The 13682-nt window shown below is 47.5% G+C and overlaps 1 protein-coding gene across 1 annotated transcript in view; it reads left to right on the top strand.

Annotated features, from left to right (window-relative positions):
* Window positions 1-12608, top strand: part of CHUK (conserved helix-loop-helix ubiquitous kinase) — a 16506-nt gene extending 3898 nt beyond the window's left edge. The window contains exons 4-19 of the mRNA XM_026040672.1: window positions 729-817; window positions 1501-1590; window positions 2291-2415; window positions 3398-3505; window positions 3918-4053; window positions 4583-4777; window positions 5014-5116; window positions 5886-6009; window positions 6421-6572; window positions 7032-7093; window positions 7932-8041; window positions 9372-9421; window positions 9873-9969; window positions 10695-10842; window positions 10933-11069; window positions 12178-12608. Of these exons, the coding sequence (XP_025896457.1) occupies window positions 729-817; window positions 1501-1590; window positions 2291-2415; window positions 3398-3505; window positions 3918-4053; window positions 4583-4777; window positions 5014-5116; window positions 5886-6009; window positions 6421-6572; window positions 7032-7093; window positions 7932-8041; window positions 9372-9421; window positions 9873-9969; window positions 10695-10842; window positions 10933-11069; window positions 12178-12319 (1868 nt within the window). The 3' untranslated portion in view covers window positions 12320-12608. The remainder of the gene's footprint in view (window positions 1-728; window positions 818-1500; window positions 1591-2290; window positions 2416-3397; window positions 3506-3917; window positions 4054-4582; window positions 4778-5013; window positions 5117-5885; window positions 6010-6420; window positions 6573-7031; window positions 7094-7931; window positions 8042-9371; window positions 9422-9872; window positions 9970-10694; window positions 10843-10932; window positions 11070-12177) is intronic.
* The last annotated feature ends 1074 nt before the right edge of the window (window positions 12609-13682 follow it).

Raw genomic sequence — 13682 nt, 5'->3', positions numbered from 1 at the left:
TAACTTCTTCGAGGCTTCATCAGCTTCCACCTCTTGGCGATTTCAACATGTTGCACAGAGTATTTTTTTTTTCTGCATAGGAAAATTTAAGATCCCTCGTGATGTAGGCAGGAAAAGCAAAGCRATTTACACCTTTTCCTTCCACTTGCACGCCTCCAAGGTGGACAAATCCTGACTTCTTTGAAGAAAGGCTCCGTTTTAAGGAATTCCTCGAGGCAGAAGTTCTCTAGAGTCTTTTCTTTGCCCCAGTGCCCCATGAAGGCAGTTTAGACGTGGGCTGCTGCCCCAAGGCAAAGTGCTTCCCTCCCTGCCCGGGTGCTTGCCCTCATTTCTTCCCTTAATCCAGCCCTCCATAACCGTGTCCGGAGTTGGAGCTGGAAACCAGCCTGGATAAACCTTGATCGTCTTTGCTGAGTCGCTCTCAGCTGGGTCACTGCCAGGACTACGGAGTCCCCATGGASGTGCAGTCACATTAAAGCCCGAGGAGGATTCAGCTCCCTTCTCTCTTGCCTTTTAGGCAGGATATTTGACCCGTGGGCCCGTTGGTCTGAACTCCTTAGTCAGCCTGACTTGGGCAGAGCAGAGGAAAAGAGATGGTTAACCAGCCCTGTAGCCATGTGCTTAAACGTGTCAGCTAACTTAAAGTCATTAAGTGCTTGTTAAACTTCTCTCGCAGTTTTTATAACAATTGCTCTTTTTTTTTTGTCTTTTAAATACTTGCCTTTCAGGGTCTGGTATTCAGTATTTGCATGAGAACAGAATTATACACAGAGATTTAAAGCCTGAAAATATTGTTCTTCAGGATGAAGGTGGGAAGGTAAATCTTTGTCGCTGGTGTTCCAGCTGTCATTTCTGGAAGCTAGAAGTAGTTTTTCTTGCTCGAGAGCAATAGAAGCGGGTGAGTGGTTTATGGCACTGAATTACGTTGAGAAAACAACCCTGTTTTTWTTTAAAAAATCACTCTTCTTGAGACACCATTGCCTATTTTGCTTATTCTTAAAATCTTTAAAAACAACCAATTCTTGCTGCTATTCAGGAGCCAGCCCTGCCTGCAAGAGGACAGAAAGAATAAGAAATTGCAGTGTATGATATCTCCGTGCTTGTGGCTTGGAGGGCTGCATGTAAAACAGCCTGTCTGTGCCGTCATAGATTTATTCAAAATAAAATAAAAGCCAAAAGAAAGAAATCAATAACAAATTTAAATTCCGAGCTAAATAGCTTGATGCTGCATACAGCCAAGTGGAATCCATCCCCTTTGGGCCACAAGGGACTTTAATTGGCGAGTTACTTAAAGTCAAAAGAGAGAGGTGGACAAGGCCAGTTGACGTGGTGGAAGAGCAAACCCCAGCATCATGGCTCGTGGCTACAGAGCTGCCCTCTGGGCTTCTTCCCTTCTGGCTTCCCTGCCTTTTGGGGGTGTGTTGTGGATGTCGGTGCCCGGCTTTTCTTGCTGCTTGTTCCGAATTTGCTCCCGTGGCCGATGGCTCGCACCGTTTACAGGTGGTGCACAAGATCATAGACCTGGGGTATGCCAAGGATCTGGATCAAGGAAGCTTGTGCACGTCGTTTGTTGGAACGTTGCAATATCTGGTAAGATTTTTGTTTCCCTCTCTCCCACAAGCAGGGGGCTGCTCTCACACCCCACCCCTTTGCTCCCCGTTATCCGACCTGTGTCCTCCAGGCTCCCTGTGGGTCACGATCTCCAGGCCCTGCCTGGTTTCGTACCCTGCGTGGGGTCTCGAGCAGGTGGCAGCTGAGCCAGCCTTGGGTTTTAAAACGAGCTCGAGTCCAGCGAGAGGGTAGGACTAAAYGGGACAGGAGCTTTTGGTTACTCTGATGTGCATGTGTTCTAGCACGCATGCCCTTTTCATGGGTATCTGATAGCCCRTTCCTAAGCTGGGCCCCAAATCATCTAGCTGTGCCTAAAAATGATGGGTTAAAAAAAGAGAACTATGTATGCAGTTCCTAATGAGTCCTTAGTGGTGGCGTGATATATAACTTGGGGTGAACCCTTTGCAAACCCTTAGGAGCCACTTATCCCCCGTGAGAACACATCCAACCAGACAACCACGGCAGAGAGCACTGAGCAGTTTCACGTTGTGTTGGCTCTCAAGTGTGCCCATTAAGATGAAATGCCAGATTCAGAATAACTGATATGTGCGAGGTATCCACCTCCCTCCTGAGCGACCAGCCTAAGCGTAGACACAGTGTTGTCTCTCCAGAAGTGAGAGAGGGTGCAGTATCTGAAAACACCGTGTTGAAAATGCCCCCTTTTCATGGCACTTTTTAGGCGCCAGAGCTCTTTGAGAACAAATCCTACTCCGTTACAGTCGATTACTGGAGCTTCGGGACGATGGTGTTCGAGTGCATCGCGGGCTTTAGACCCTTCCTGCACAACCTGCAGCCGTTCACCTGGTGAGATGCTGGCTCCCAAGAGCTGGTGCCAAGCAGCAGAGCCATCAAACGTGCCAGGAAGCGTCGGGGCTTTGCTTGCCTCCTCACAAATCTTGCATCAGTCGCTTCTTACGGTGCTTGGTAGTCCCTAGTCCTAGTGATCCCCTCAGGAGGGAAGTTGGAGCCTCCTGCCCCCCCAAAAAAGTAGGATCATAAAGAAATCTGCCAAACGGTAATACTGTCATATGGGTTTTTATGCAGCGAGGCGATGAGGCTGTTGGTTATTAGCGGTAAGAAACACAATGAAAGGCTTGTGTAGTAAAAATAACATGCAAAAAACACATTAGAGGTCTTGGGATGGTACAGTTTTAAATCATGATTTATTCAGTCCGCCGGTAAAGCCTTTTTGAGGGACGTTTCTGAAGGATTTGGAGGTAAAGGAGCTGAGCAGAGTATAAAAGTAGCCTGTGCATAGGGTGGTGCTAGAAAGTGTGTGATTTAAATTACAGATTTTGGTATTTCCGCTTTATTTCTTACCTTGCAATATCAGGGGAGTATAAACTTTGTTTTCGTAAGGTTGATTCTGCAGCAGAACAAATATAAAAATAGTTTCCACGGAACAGATATAAAAATAGAAATAATACATTTAGGTAGTTACAGTAAATTCTTAAGGTTTTATGAGAGCATTAGTTTAGAAAGCGAGTATGTTTTAATAAAAATATTTCCAACTAGTGTGTAGCAATAGTTTTGAGCAGCTAACTCTTGAGCTTCTTTTATTTTTGACAGTTTATCTCATTTTTCTCCAGCAAGTGGGTAACTTGATTTCCTGATGCCAGTAGTAGAAAGCAAAGGAATGAGATAGATGCTCGGAAGAGCTGCTTCTGTGTCCATTAAAAGGGAAGAAAACAGCTGGGGCTGCGTGCACGGAGCTGTGGGGTTTTGTGAGGGGGAGAAGCGGAGTTTCTTGTGGCTTGAGATCCCCACGGGGAACTTTGCTTTTCAGGCACGAGAAGATCAAGAAGAAGGACCCAAAGCACATCTTTGCTTCGGAAGAGATGAACGGGGAGGTGCGATTCAGTGCCCACTTGCCGCAGCCCCACAGCCTCTGCGGGTGAGTCCCAAAGCCCATCGGCCCTGGAAGGTTTCTAGGAAAAAATACCGGAGCTGAGAATGAATTAAATGGCARCCTGGTGGTTTGAGCTGTCGGCACAGTGGTTCAGGAGGCTCTGGACAATAAACCAGGTGCTGCTCGTGTGGGTAAGCGCGGAGAAGAGCCTTCCGAGCAACTCTGTGGCACAGAGGTGGTTATTCTGCAGACACTGCCTTGAAAACCCTTTGCTTTTCAGTGTTACCACAGTTGGTTTGGGGAAAAAAATAAATATTCCCCCCTTAATCGAGTTTGAAATTGGTCAATCAGCTGTTCTATTAAGATGTTTTTGACTTGGTGAAGAGCAGTTACGAAGAAGGAGAAGGTAGAAGCCCTGGAGGGCCGTGTGCTGCTGCTTAGGGCTCCCYGGATTTAGTTTAATTGTAGAGCCCATGGAAAGCTGGCTGCAGCTGATGCTGACCTGGGATCCGCAGCWGAGGGGCGGAGGCGTCGAGCCCGAAACCGGCCGTCCCAAGTGTTTCCTCATCATGGATCACATCCTCAACCTGAAGGTAAGGAAAGTGGGACCACGGGGGCTGTTTCCCTKGATACCAGTGAGTGGGTGAGTGTACGAGCCGCGTGCCCAGGCCGTATCTGAAGGTGAAACCTCTCCAGCTCTATTGACCTGCAGCTTTACKCTTGAAGGAGAAGCAGGACCCTACGTTACTGTTTATTACATCTCAGTAAGGACTCACTAAGCTCAAATGCAGTATTTACTCATAACAGTTTTCTCGGCCTCTGTTACTGATGCTGTGACCTCCAGGTCCATATACCACGTAGCTCTGCCAGAGCAGAGATGCCGTTTACTTGGCCCTTTCCCTTTGAGTAKATACTAGAGCTTTGCTGGAATGGGACCAGCTCGGGGAAGCATGTGTGAAGAACACGTAAGAAGGAGCATTTGGTCTGATCTGGAAATATTTCCAGAGAAATTACAAAACAGAAAATATGAAGCCAATGGTCTGATCAACMTTTCTGTATCATATAGGGGGTTCCTTCTCTTTGGTAGTGACTCGGGATCAATTTGTCTTGTTCTTTTTGCAGATAGTTCACATCCTAAACATGACCTCTGCAAAGATCCTCTCGTTCCTCTTGCACCCCGAGGAGAGCCTTCACTCGCTTCAGATGCGCATCGAGTACGAAACGGGAATAACCACCGGCAACCAGGAGCTGCTGCTGGAGACGGGGATTTGCCTGGACCCCCGGAAACCCGCCTCCCAATGCGTTATCGAGGGTGTAGTAAGAATGTTTCTGGTTTTCCTCTGGGCAGCATCCGTGGTATAGAGAGGGAATTTAAAATCCTACGGGAGCAGAGGGCGCTGTGTTAGTGGGATGCATCCAAACCAATTTTTGTCTGGTTCTGTAGAAGGAGGAGACTGTCTGCCAATAACAGTGAGTTTGTGATGCAGCCAGGATCCTCCGGGCTAGCAGGAGCTGCTTTGGGGATTTTATATTCTTTTCTCTTTCCTCACCAGAGAGGCTGGGATAGCTACATGGTGTATTTGTTTGATAAAAGCAGAACCGTCTACGAGGGCCCCTTTGCATCTCGAAGTCTGTCTGACTGTGTAAACTACATTGGTAAGTGAGCGGTGGGACCCCGTGGGCTTGTGAGACAAGATACACAGTCCTTCCTGCTGGCATTTCCACATGAAACACGGAGCAAGGCAGTGACTGACCTGTACTAGCTGACTAAATATCACAGTTAATTTTGCTAGCTCCACCTGAACACARTGTATTTTAGCAAAGCCCCAAAGAACCAGCCGTGACTGGGCACATCTCGCCTGGTTCAGTGGCCAAAAGGGATGCCTGGCTAGCAGGCAGAATAACATTTATTGAGCAGAATAACATTGGAGGCACTATTGCTGCATGCRGATCCAGGAAAAGGATTTAAGTGTTTGGTTTTGCTCAGCTTGGTTGTAACACCCGTTACTATCAGGCTTTTTTTCCTTCTAGTCAGACTCTTTGTATCTGGAATAGCTTTTTTCCAAGTGGTAACGCAAKGGAGCAGACTTAGCGGGTGATTGCTGTGTTTCCTGCCTTGCATGCCATGTGTGTTAGGGCCAGTGAGCCCAAAAGCTCAGAGAAGTCGCTGCTGTTGGGATCTTAAGAATGCCGAGCTCCAAATTCCAACAGGAAGATGCCGAGTACTCGGGTAGTTGCAACACGAAAGGGTTATGAGCGTGTCAAGTTTTGGCAASATCATGCAAAAGCTGAGCAAGTCTCATCTCCGTCTCCTACCCCGGCCCTGAAAGCAAGATCTGGGAACGTTGCAGGCACCAGCGCGCTCTCGGGTTGCCCCTTCCTTCCTCCGTGTACCCTTGTGCTTTCTCCTTGTTCCTGCCCGCAGTCCAGGACAGTAAAGTGCAGCTGCCCGTGTCCCAGCTGCGCAAGGTGTGGGCGGAGGCCGTGCACTACGTGATCGGGCTCAAGGAAGACTACGGCCGCCTCTTCCAAGGCCAGAGAGCCGCCATGTGAGTTGGTGCTCCTGAYGTGCAAAGCCTGAATATTCTGTAAATAAAGAGGCTGCCTGAAGGGATGTGTGCGCTTCTCGGGGGCATGGGGGTTCCCCGGAGTTTACAGCCCCGTCATAAAGCAGGTCTGGGCTGGGARCTGGTTCCAGCCCGTGAATTTGACTGCGTGGTGCCTCACGCTCGTAATAACTGAAGAAACACAAACCTTGAGTCATTGCTCGGGTGGCAGAGTGAATGGAACGGTTTGTAGGATTCGTGTCTTGTGAGTGAACCCTGAGACCCCCATCCCAAAGATATTTCACTGCTGGCTGCATCCTGCCTTGAGGTGACACAAGGGCCTCTTTGGCGCTGACCACCCGAGTCCTCGTCAGCTTTTCAGCTGGCGTCTGCTGCTCTCGCTTCCTTTCTTAGGCTGAGTCTCCTTCGATACAACGCCAACCTGATCAAAATGAAGAACAACATGGTGTCGGCGTCTCAGCAGCTGAAGGCAAAGCTGGAGTTCTTTCATCAGAGCATCCACCTCGACCTGGAGAGATACAGCGACCAGATGGCTTATGGCATCTGTACGTGTTTGTGTAGTACGTGCACGGGTCTCTCATCTGATCCCGCTATAAAGGGCAGTGGATAAGGGTTAAYTTAAAACTAATGCAGGGGCTGCCCTCTCTTTCAGCAAATGGCAGTTGTTGAGCTTCACGGTGCAGTTTAAAGACTCTTAAAGGCATTTCAAGTCAGTAGTTGGAAATGGTGAAGTCCTGCAACTACTAAAGGTCTTGTATGCAAGGGAAGGTCAGGGAATGCTGTTACGCCATGAGCTTGCTGTCTAACAAACAAATCACGTTAAGGGAAGCCGTTTGCATTCCCAAGCTTAAAAGGAGAATGTTCTTAATGTGCCTAAATATGGACCTTGGCATCCGTTTGCCAAGCCTCCACCTGTGTCTCTATCAACTTAGCGTGGTCCTGTCTGATTTTATTTTCGCAGCTGTATCTTTGTCTAATTTAGCAAATCTTTTCTTCTCTCTAAGCTTCAGAGAAGATGCTCAAAGCCTGGAAGGAGATGGAAGAGAAGGCCTCTCAGTGTGCACAGGTAGGGGTTACTAGAAGGGCTTAAGGAAGATGTTGATGGATGTGAGCGGTCATCCGTGCCGCTGCTTTGTTGCTTCAGTCCGTTTTGTACGCACTGCAGGAAGGAGAAAATCCTTAGTGCAAGTAGGTGCCTTAGAAAAGAACATTCCCGAGTTGCCAAGTTGTTTTAACGTAGTGATTTAAACAAAACAAAGCAACGGTCCCTGGACTTTTAGGAACGATGAGCGGTGTTTGCTCTGCAGAATCAGAACTGCATAGTCGGCAAGCTGCATGGGTCACACATAGAGTCTAYGCATAAATACTATATATACCATACATCTATAGTACCCCTGTTTGTAACCAGTGTCTGAAATCCCCAGAACGTGTCTGGCGCCATGTAGCTCAAAAAATTGTTAGTGGTTGCCTCACCTAACTTAACTGTGGCATAACATTGATATCGCCTATATGGCTTAGAAGGATGTATAAAACACCAGAGATGTGTTGCAGCAAAATGCATATGGGTGGATAAAAATCCCTTTGGTATGGGCAGGAAAAACCATCCTCGTGTATGTGGAAGCATGTGTGAAGCCAGGAGGATGTGGGTGCAGTGCACATCTCCAAGRGCTGTCCTATGTCAAGAGGCTGGTTTTGTTTCTCCATTTAGTGTGGTTGTCAGAGATGGGGGTCTAGATGATACCATCCCATGAGAAGACAACAGCTGTAACCTCAACTGCAACAGCAGCTGCCTTGCAGGAGAGTCTGGTGTCCCAAACTCTGCAACTCAACCTGGGGATCGTGGGCATCTCCGTTTTTCTGCTCTCTCTGTGCAGTTTTGATGTGTAGCTGTGTTTCCTCCTTAGGCTGAAGATATTGGCTATCTAGACGAGCAGATCATGGCTCTGCACACRGAGATCGTCGAGCTGCAGAAGAGTCCGTACGCGAGGCGCCAAGGAGAGGTCATGGAGAACTTGTAAGAGCTTGTAGCCCGTGTGTGTGTTTCATTTCTGTATTGAGTTTGTGCATTTTGGTGTCTTTTTTTTTATCTTTTTTTTTACCTGAAAGTTGCCCAGAATCCTTAAGGTTGGGAGCGACCTTGAGAGATCATCTAGTCCAACCCAAAAGTTGTGCAGAAAACATGAGTGTTTGGTCACAGGAATAAACTCTTCTAACTTGCCTTGTATCCACATGATGAGTAGCCCCGGGGAAGCACACGTAGGGGAAGAGAGGAYGTTTTCTTGTCACTTGGCTGTGAAAATGGCCTTGTAAGAGCATGGGCGTCAGATCCCAACAGCTGAATCTCAACTGAAAAACACAGAGGATATTTTTTGGTGTTCGAGAGTAGCGAATTTTGCTGTGTTGTGTGAACAAACGGAGACATAAGAATTTGATTCAGTATTTCAGGGTAAAGGTAATGGAAAAATCTTGAGATTCAGGTTTGATGACAAAAATAAATAAATATGAAATATGGAATGGCATAACTGAACTTAAGAAATGCTGTGAAGGCCCAAACTGTAGCAGCTTGGGCTGCTGCTGAGGAGGACAAGGAGGAGAGAGGGGTCTAACAGCGCCCAAGGCTGAATAGCCCCCAAATCTGTTGTCATGGATGACACTTGTGAATGCGCCTCCGTGTCCCGAGTGGGAAATGTGCCTGTTCCTGGCCTGCTCTCCCCGCTCCCTCTTGGCAGAGTTAGATGAGCCAAGCTGCTAAGCCCGCGTGCTGCAGGAGCAGCAGGGCTGCTGCACAGCACGGGGGCTGGTGGAGAGGAGAAGCCGCGTCTTGCACCAGCGGCCTTCATTTAGACCAGCTTAAGCCAAACACCACCCCCCTGAAACATCGTTTTTTCCCCACTTGGGCCGCTGAAAACCCCTCAGCTCTTCACGAGGTGCTTAAAGCAGGCCCTGAGCAGCTGATCTGGCAGCCTAAATCCAGCGGGTKCTGCCCTGCCCACCCTTAATGAGGAGCGAGGTGGGGAACACGTGGGCTCTCCCGCACTTTGGTGTTTTCCCCRGCTCGAGCAGAGCTCGCTGCAGAGACTAGCTTGGAATTCAGGAACACCCCATGAGGAGACACACGTGGATCTTGCGTCGTAGCCCAGGCTTGCCTGGGGGTGAGCACCTCTCTGAGGGTGAGATCTTCCCTGTGTAGCAGGAGAAAAGGGGACCTCTGCCCTTCTCCTTGTGTGATTTGGGAGTGCCAGGACAGATTCAGCAAGAAACAACTGCTTGGTTGGTGGGTTGGTTTCTTGGGCCACCGTTGGTTGGTTTGTGTATGAAACATTTTCTTCTGTTTCTTTTTTAAGGGAACAGAGAGCCATMGACCTGTACAAGCAATTAAAAACGAGGCCTCCAGGTACGGAATTAGGCTGTGCAATGACTGCTTTTTGCTCAAATTCCACTGCTAATTCTTAATCAGGAAAGTACGGTGTTGAAAAGACCGCTTAGGACAAACCAAATGATGGTATTTAAGTTAACCAGAGTCAAGGGAATACCTTAAGCTGACTTTTGATATTTTTCCTTGTTGCTGCATGTGGAGCTCTCCCTGATTCCTGTAATTCCCCCGCCTCAGACGTGAGTTTGTCTTAGTTGTTTTCAGACTTGAAGATGTGCCCTGACATTCCTCTGTCTTCCCTCCAACCCAAGCACAGCATCCTTTTTTTTTTTCTTGTTACTGTCATTACTTTGTATTTTGCATGAATTAATGTGTTTATTAACCGATGCTAATTTGCCCCTGGACATTTGGGTCCAGAGCGTTTCCTTACTGAAGAAAGACGGACTGATGTCCTGACTGCTGTCCCTTCCAGATCATGCCTACAGCGACAGCACGGATATGGTGAAGATCATTGTGCAAACAGTGCAGAGCCAAGACCGAGTTCTCAAGGAGCTCTTTGGTCATCTCAGGTACCTGACAAACTTTCAACGTTGGCTGTTTTGTAACAGGAAAAGGACGGGGGGGAAACTCTGGAGATGAGAGCCAAAAACCTTCATTCACAGACACGTGCTTCTCCCATGAATGTTAATTCAGCTGCTTTATGTCTGTGTTGAGTTGGCACTTTTTTAAAAATCATAACCTGTGCTTTAATAGAGGAGATCAGGAGGATGCACTGGCATGTATATATCCTTGACATCCAAGAAGTTGCTTCGAAATGAGGCAAATTCTGCAAGTGTTTTATGTCGAGAKTTAGCGAACCAGATTTCACCAGTGATTTCTTCATTCCTTCCAAAAGCAGGTTTAAAAATAAATCATTGTGAGAACTCATTAGTTTTATTTTCACACGCCCCTCAGTAGATGCTATAAAGAAAGGTTTTTGGCTGAGACATCGYCAGGCAACAGAGGCCAACACAAACCAAAGAGAAATAATAAACAGCCATGCTGCTGTGCTCTCTGTTCTTATCTGGATCAGTGTCTTATCTCAAATAAGAAGAGCTTGTCTTCTGGCTGTTAAAAGGGCTGTTGCCTGGCTCATTTTTTTGTTAGTGTCTTGTCTGGACTTGGAGAAGTCCAGGGATCCTTCCAGCTTTTGTACATGCATTTTCTTGAACCCCGGGATGGAACCAGCCTGGTTGTGCCGAAGTGGATTGCCACGCAGGCTGGGAAGTAACTGTGTGTCTTGTTTTTGCCATAGCAAGCTGCTGGGCTGTAAGCAGAAGATTATCGACTTGCTGCCAAAGATTGAGGTCGCTCTGAATAGCATCAAGGAAGCCGACAACTCGGTGATGCAGATGCAGGGCAAAAGGCAAAGGGAAATATGGCACTTGCTGAAAATCGCCTGTGTAAGTAGCAGAGTTTCAGGGCACCTAGACAAATTTATGGAAAAGAAATCCACTAAACAATTTTTTTTTTTCTTTTTTTTTCTTCTCTAGACTCAGAGCTCTTCCCGATCGCTGGTAAGTGCCAGTCTGGAAGGGACAGCATCGAGTGCAGCAGCCACGTGGCTCCCCCAGAGCTCAGCAGGCCATGTCGCTCATCCTCTTTCATCCATGGCAGCTGCTGAAGATGGGTAAGAGCGATGGGGAAAGGGCTGCAGAGAAGAAATCCCTGTAACCACCAAGTTTCCCTTTGGGCCCAAGCTCTGTTACAAGGCCCAGAAAAATCGGGAATGCTTCCTGCAACTTCAGGGACTCTGTAATGGACTTCACTGAAGTGGAGGGCTGAAGTTGGGGGTCCATACCAAAATAATCCATCCAGTTCAATGTCTGCTGCTTCATCTTTCCAAAAAAGGAAAAGAAGAAAAAAAGAAAAAAGGATTTGGGTTCAAATCTAGCACTGTGCAATGAATGTCTTGCACTTCGTGTTATTTTTATCTTGGGATAGTCAGTCCTATCTGACGTATGGGAGAAGATGTCGGGAGAAGGCCTTTTTCTCTTGTCACTCCACCAGCAATTTTACTTTGAGACAGCCCAGCAGAGGGGAAGAAATCCTCAAGAGATCTGCAGTGCATCTGCATCAGCCTTGATTTTGTGGGATATGGGGCAAGCAGTATGAATGGGGGCATTTTCTTTTATCAAAATAACTGGTCATCTCTTGCTTTTTGGATGATAGTCAGGGAGAGATGTACGTTGTGAAGACCCACATGCCCTAAACAGGCYCTCACTGGAAAATAGTTAATTTTTCTGAAGCCTTGAGTAACCTTTTTCACTTCCTTCTTCTCTGTCTGCTCCTGGAGGGCAAATTTTGCCTTCTGAGTAGTGAGGAGTGATCCCCCTTTAAACGGGAGGTGGCTTTGTGAGCAAAGWGCTCTTGCTTTGCCTCAGAGCTCCACTTTAAACCACAGCTCCCCTTTGGAGGCACCCTCTGAGGAGCTGAGACACCTAAACCTCCCAGGGAGCAAGCAGTCATTTCATGCCCCTTTGTATTGTGCTTACTTCCCAGTTCTTGTAATGGCTGCATTTCAGTGTGGTTTGCACAGTTCCTGTGTAAGGAAAGGGCAAAATGCACACTGCCAAGGCAGCGTGAGGCCATCCACAGCATGTTCCTACTCTGGGTTCTCAGGGCAGCTCCCACAATCACAGAAATCCCCTGCAACTTGATTCTTTATCCCGGGCAAAGCCTACGGATGCTGGTGTTGGTCTGTGTTTTCAGTGTGTCGTCTTCTGCCTTCCCCGCAGGGAAACGTTTGCCCATGTGATAGAGGAGAATCTAAATTATCTTGACCTCTTCAGCAGTATTTTGCAGGAGGCGAGACAGGAGCAAAGCAACAGCATGATGGTAAGTCTGCTGACTGTAATTCCGAGGACCAGGATTTTTTAAAGAGTCGTAATGGGGTCCTCAGGGGGTGTAAAGAACTCCTGAAACAGGGTTATTTGTGGTAAGCCGTTGTGAAAGGCATACGAGGTCTCTCACCACCSCCCAACCAGGACTCTCCTAACAAACTGGTCCTTCTCGAAAGTAGCACCTGGGAAAATAAAGTTGGCTGAGGGGTCYTCATGATGGGTTGGGCTGCTCTTTTTTGGGACCTTTCTCGGCAAACTGCTCATGCCTTCAACTAGAAGGTTCTCCCTTGGATCCTGGCACTGAAGTGGGAAGAGTCCTCCACTTCCAGAGTCCTTGTCCCATTATTAAACCAAGCTCTGGTTGGGCAAAAGTGTTAATTTTTTAGAAGTGCTTTTTTTTTTTTTTTTTTTTTTAACAATTTGGCGTTGGAAATAGCAAGAAATGGCAAAAGAAGGTCATGATCCTTCAGAAGTTTTGGAGCAATGTGAAAAGCCAGTCCTGAACTGCTCACTGAAGCTGCTAACTGGCTGCTTGGGATTTTCTATACAGGGGTCAAACATCTGAGAAGGGAGATAACATCTCGTGCAGTGTAACTCAGATTTCTGTAAAGCTTTTTACGGTATCTCCTTAGGGACAACTTCTCTTCTGTCAGGATTTAARGCTTCTTTTACCAATTTGTATCTGCTTAAACAGCGAGGAGCAAAGGCCTGGAGGAGAGGTAGCTGACAAAGCTCTTAGGCTCCGTAAATAACRTTTAAGCATTTTAATTCCTGAGTATTTAAATGTTTTTAATGTTGTGAAGTTTAGTAAACAAACTGAGAGCTTACAGGAGTTATTAAGCTGTTCTGGGTAGTGAAACAAAAACTGTAATTAGCAACAGTTGCAGAAAACTCCATCCCACCAAGGGACGAGCAATAATACGAAGAGGCAAATGAAATTAGAGAACAAAAATTAGAGGAAAAAATAGAAAGAAAAAAAATAGAGAAAGGAAAGCCACTCTGTAAGGGGAGAGAGCAGCCTGAATGATGCACAGGCCCCTCTTTAGCTGTCAGCAGAGGGTTGTTGGTCTCTTCTGACAGGGCCGCTATCGGTTGTGTCATACAATCCCTTCCTGTCCTGCCTGGTTTGTTTTTTCCTGAGGAAAAAGAAAGGAGAAGCCACATAAGTAACTATATAAAACGGGAGCCGAGAGGCCTTGGGCCGCAGCTTTGGCATCGTGCCTTCGGTCGCTGCTTGGGAAACGTGTCTCGGCTCTCCCTTTTCCTGCTCTTCAGCTGTTCCCCTTCCTCTTGCAGAGCCTCGAGRGCCTCGACTGGAGCTGGCTGAAATAGCGCAGCGAGAGGAGCCAGCCCGCGGAGCCACCCCGGCCCTCACGGAGGGGAGAAAGGGGCAATGGAGC

This window comes from Nothoprocta perdicaria, unplaced genomic scaffold (assembly GCF_003342845.1).
Source record: "Nothoprocta perdicaria isolate Ctin4 unplaced genomic scaffold, notPer1 scaffold_260, whole genome shotgun sequence".
In the NCBI taxonomy this organism is placed as follows: Eukaryota; Metazoa; Chordata; class Aves; order Tinamiformes; family Tinamidae; genus Nothoprocta; species Nothoprocta perdicaria.
The sequence above is the reverse complement of the archived record's forward strand: the minus strand, read 5'-3'. Positions and strand labels throughout refer to the sequence as shown.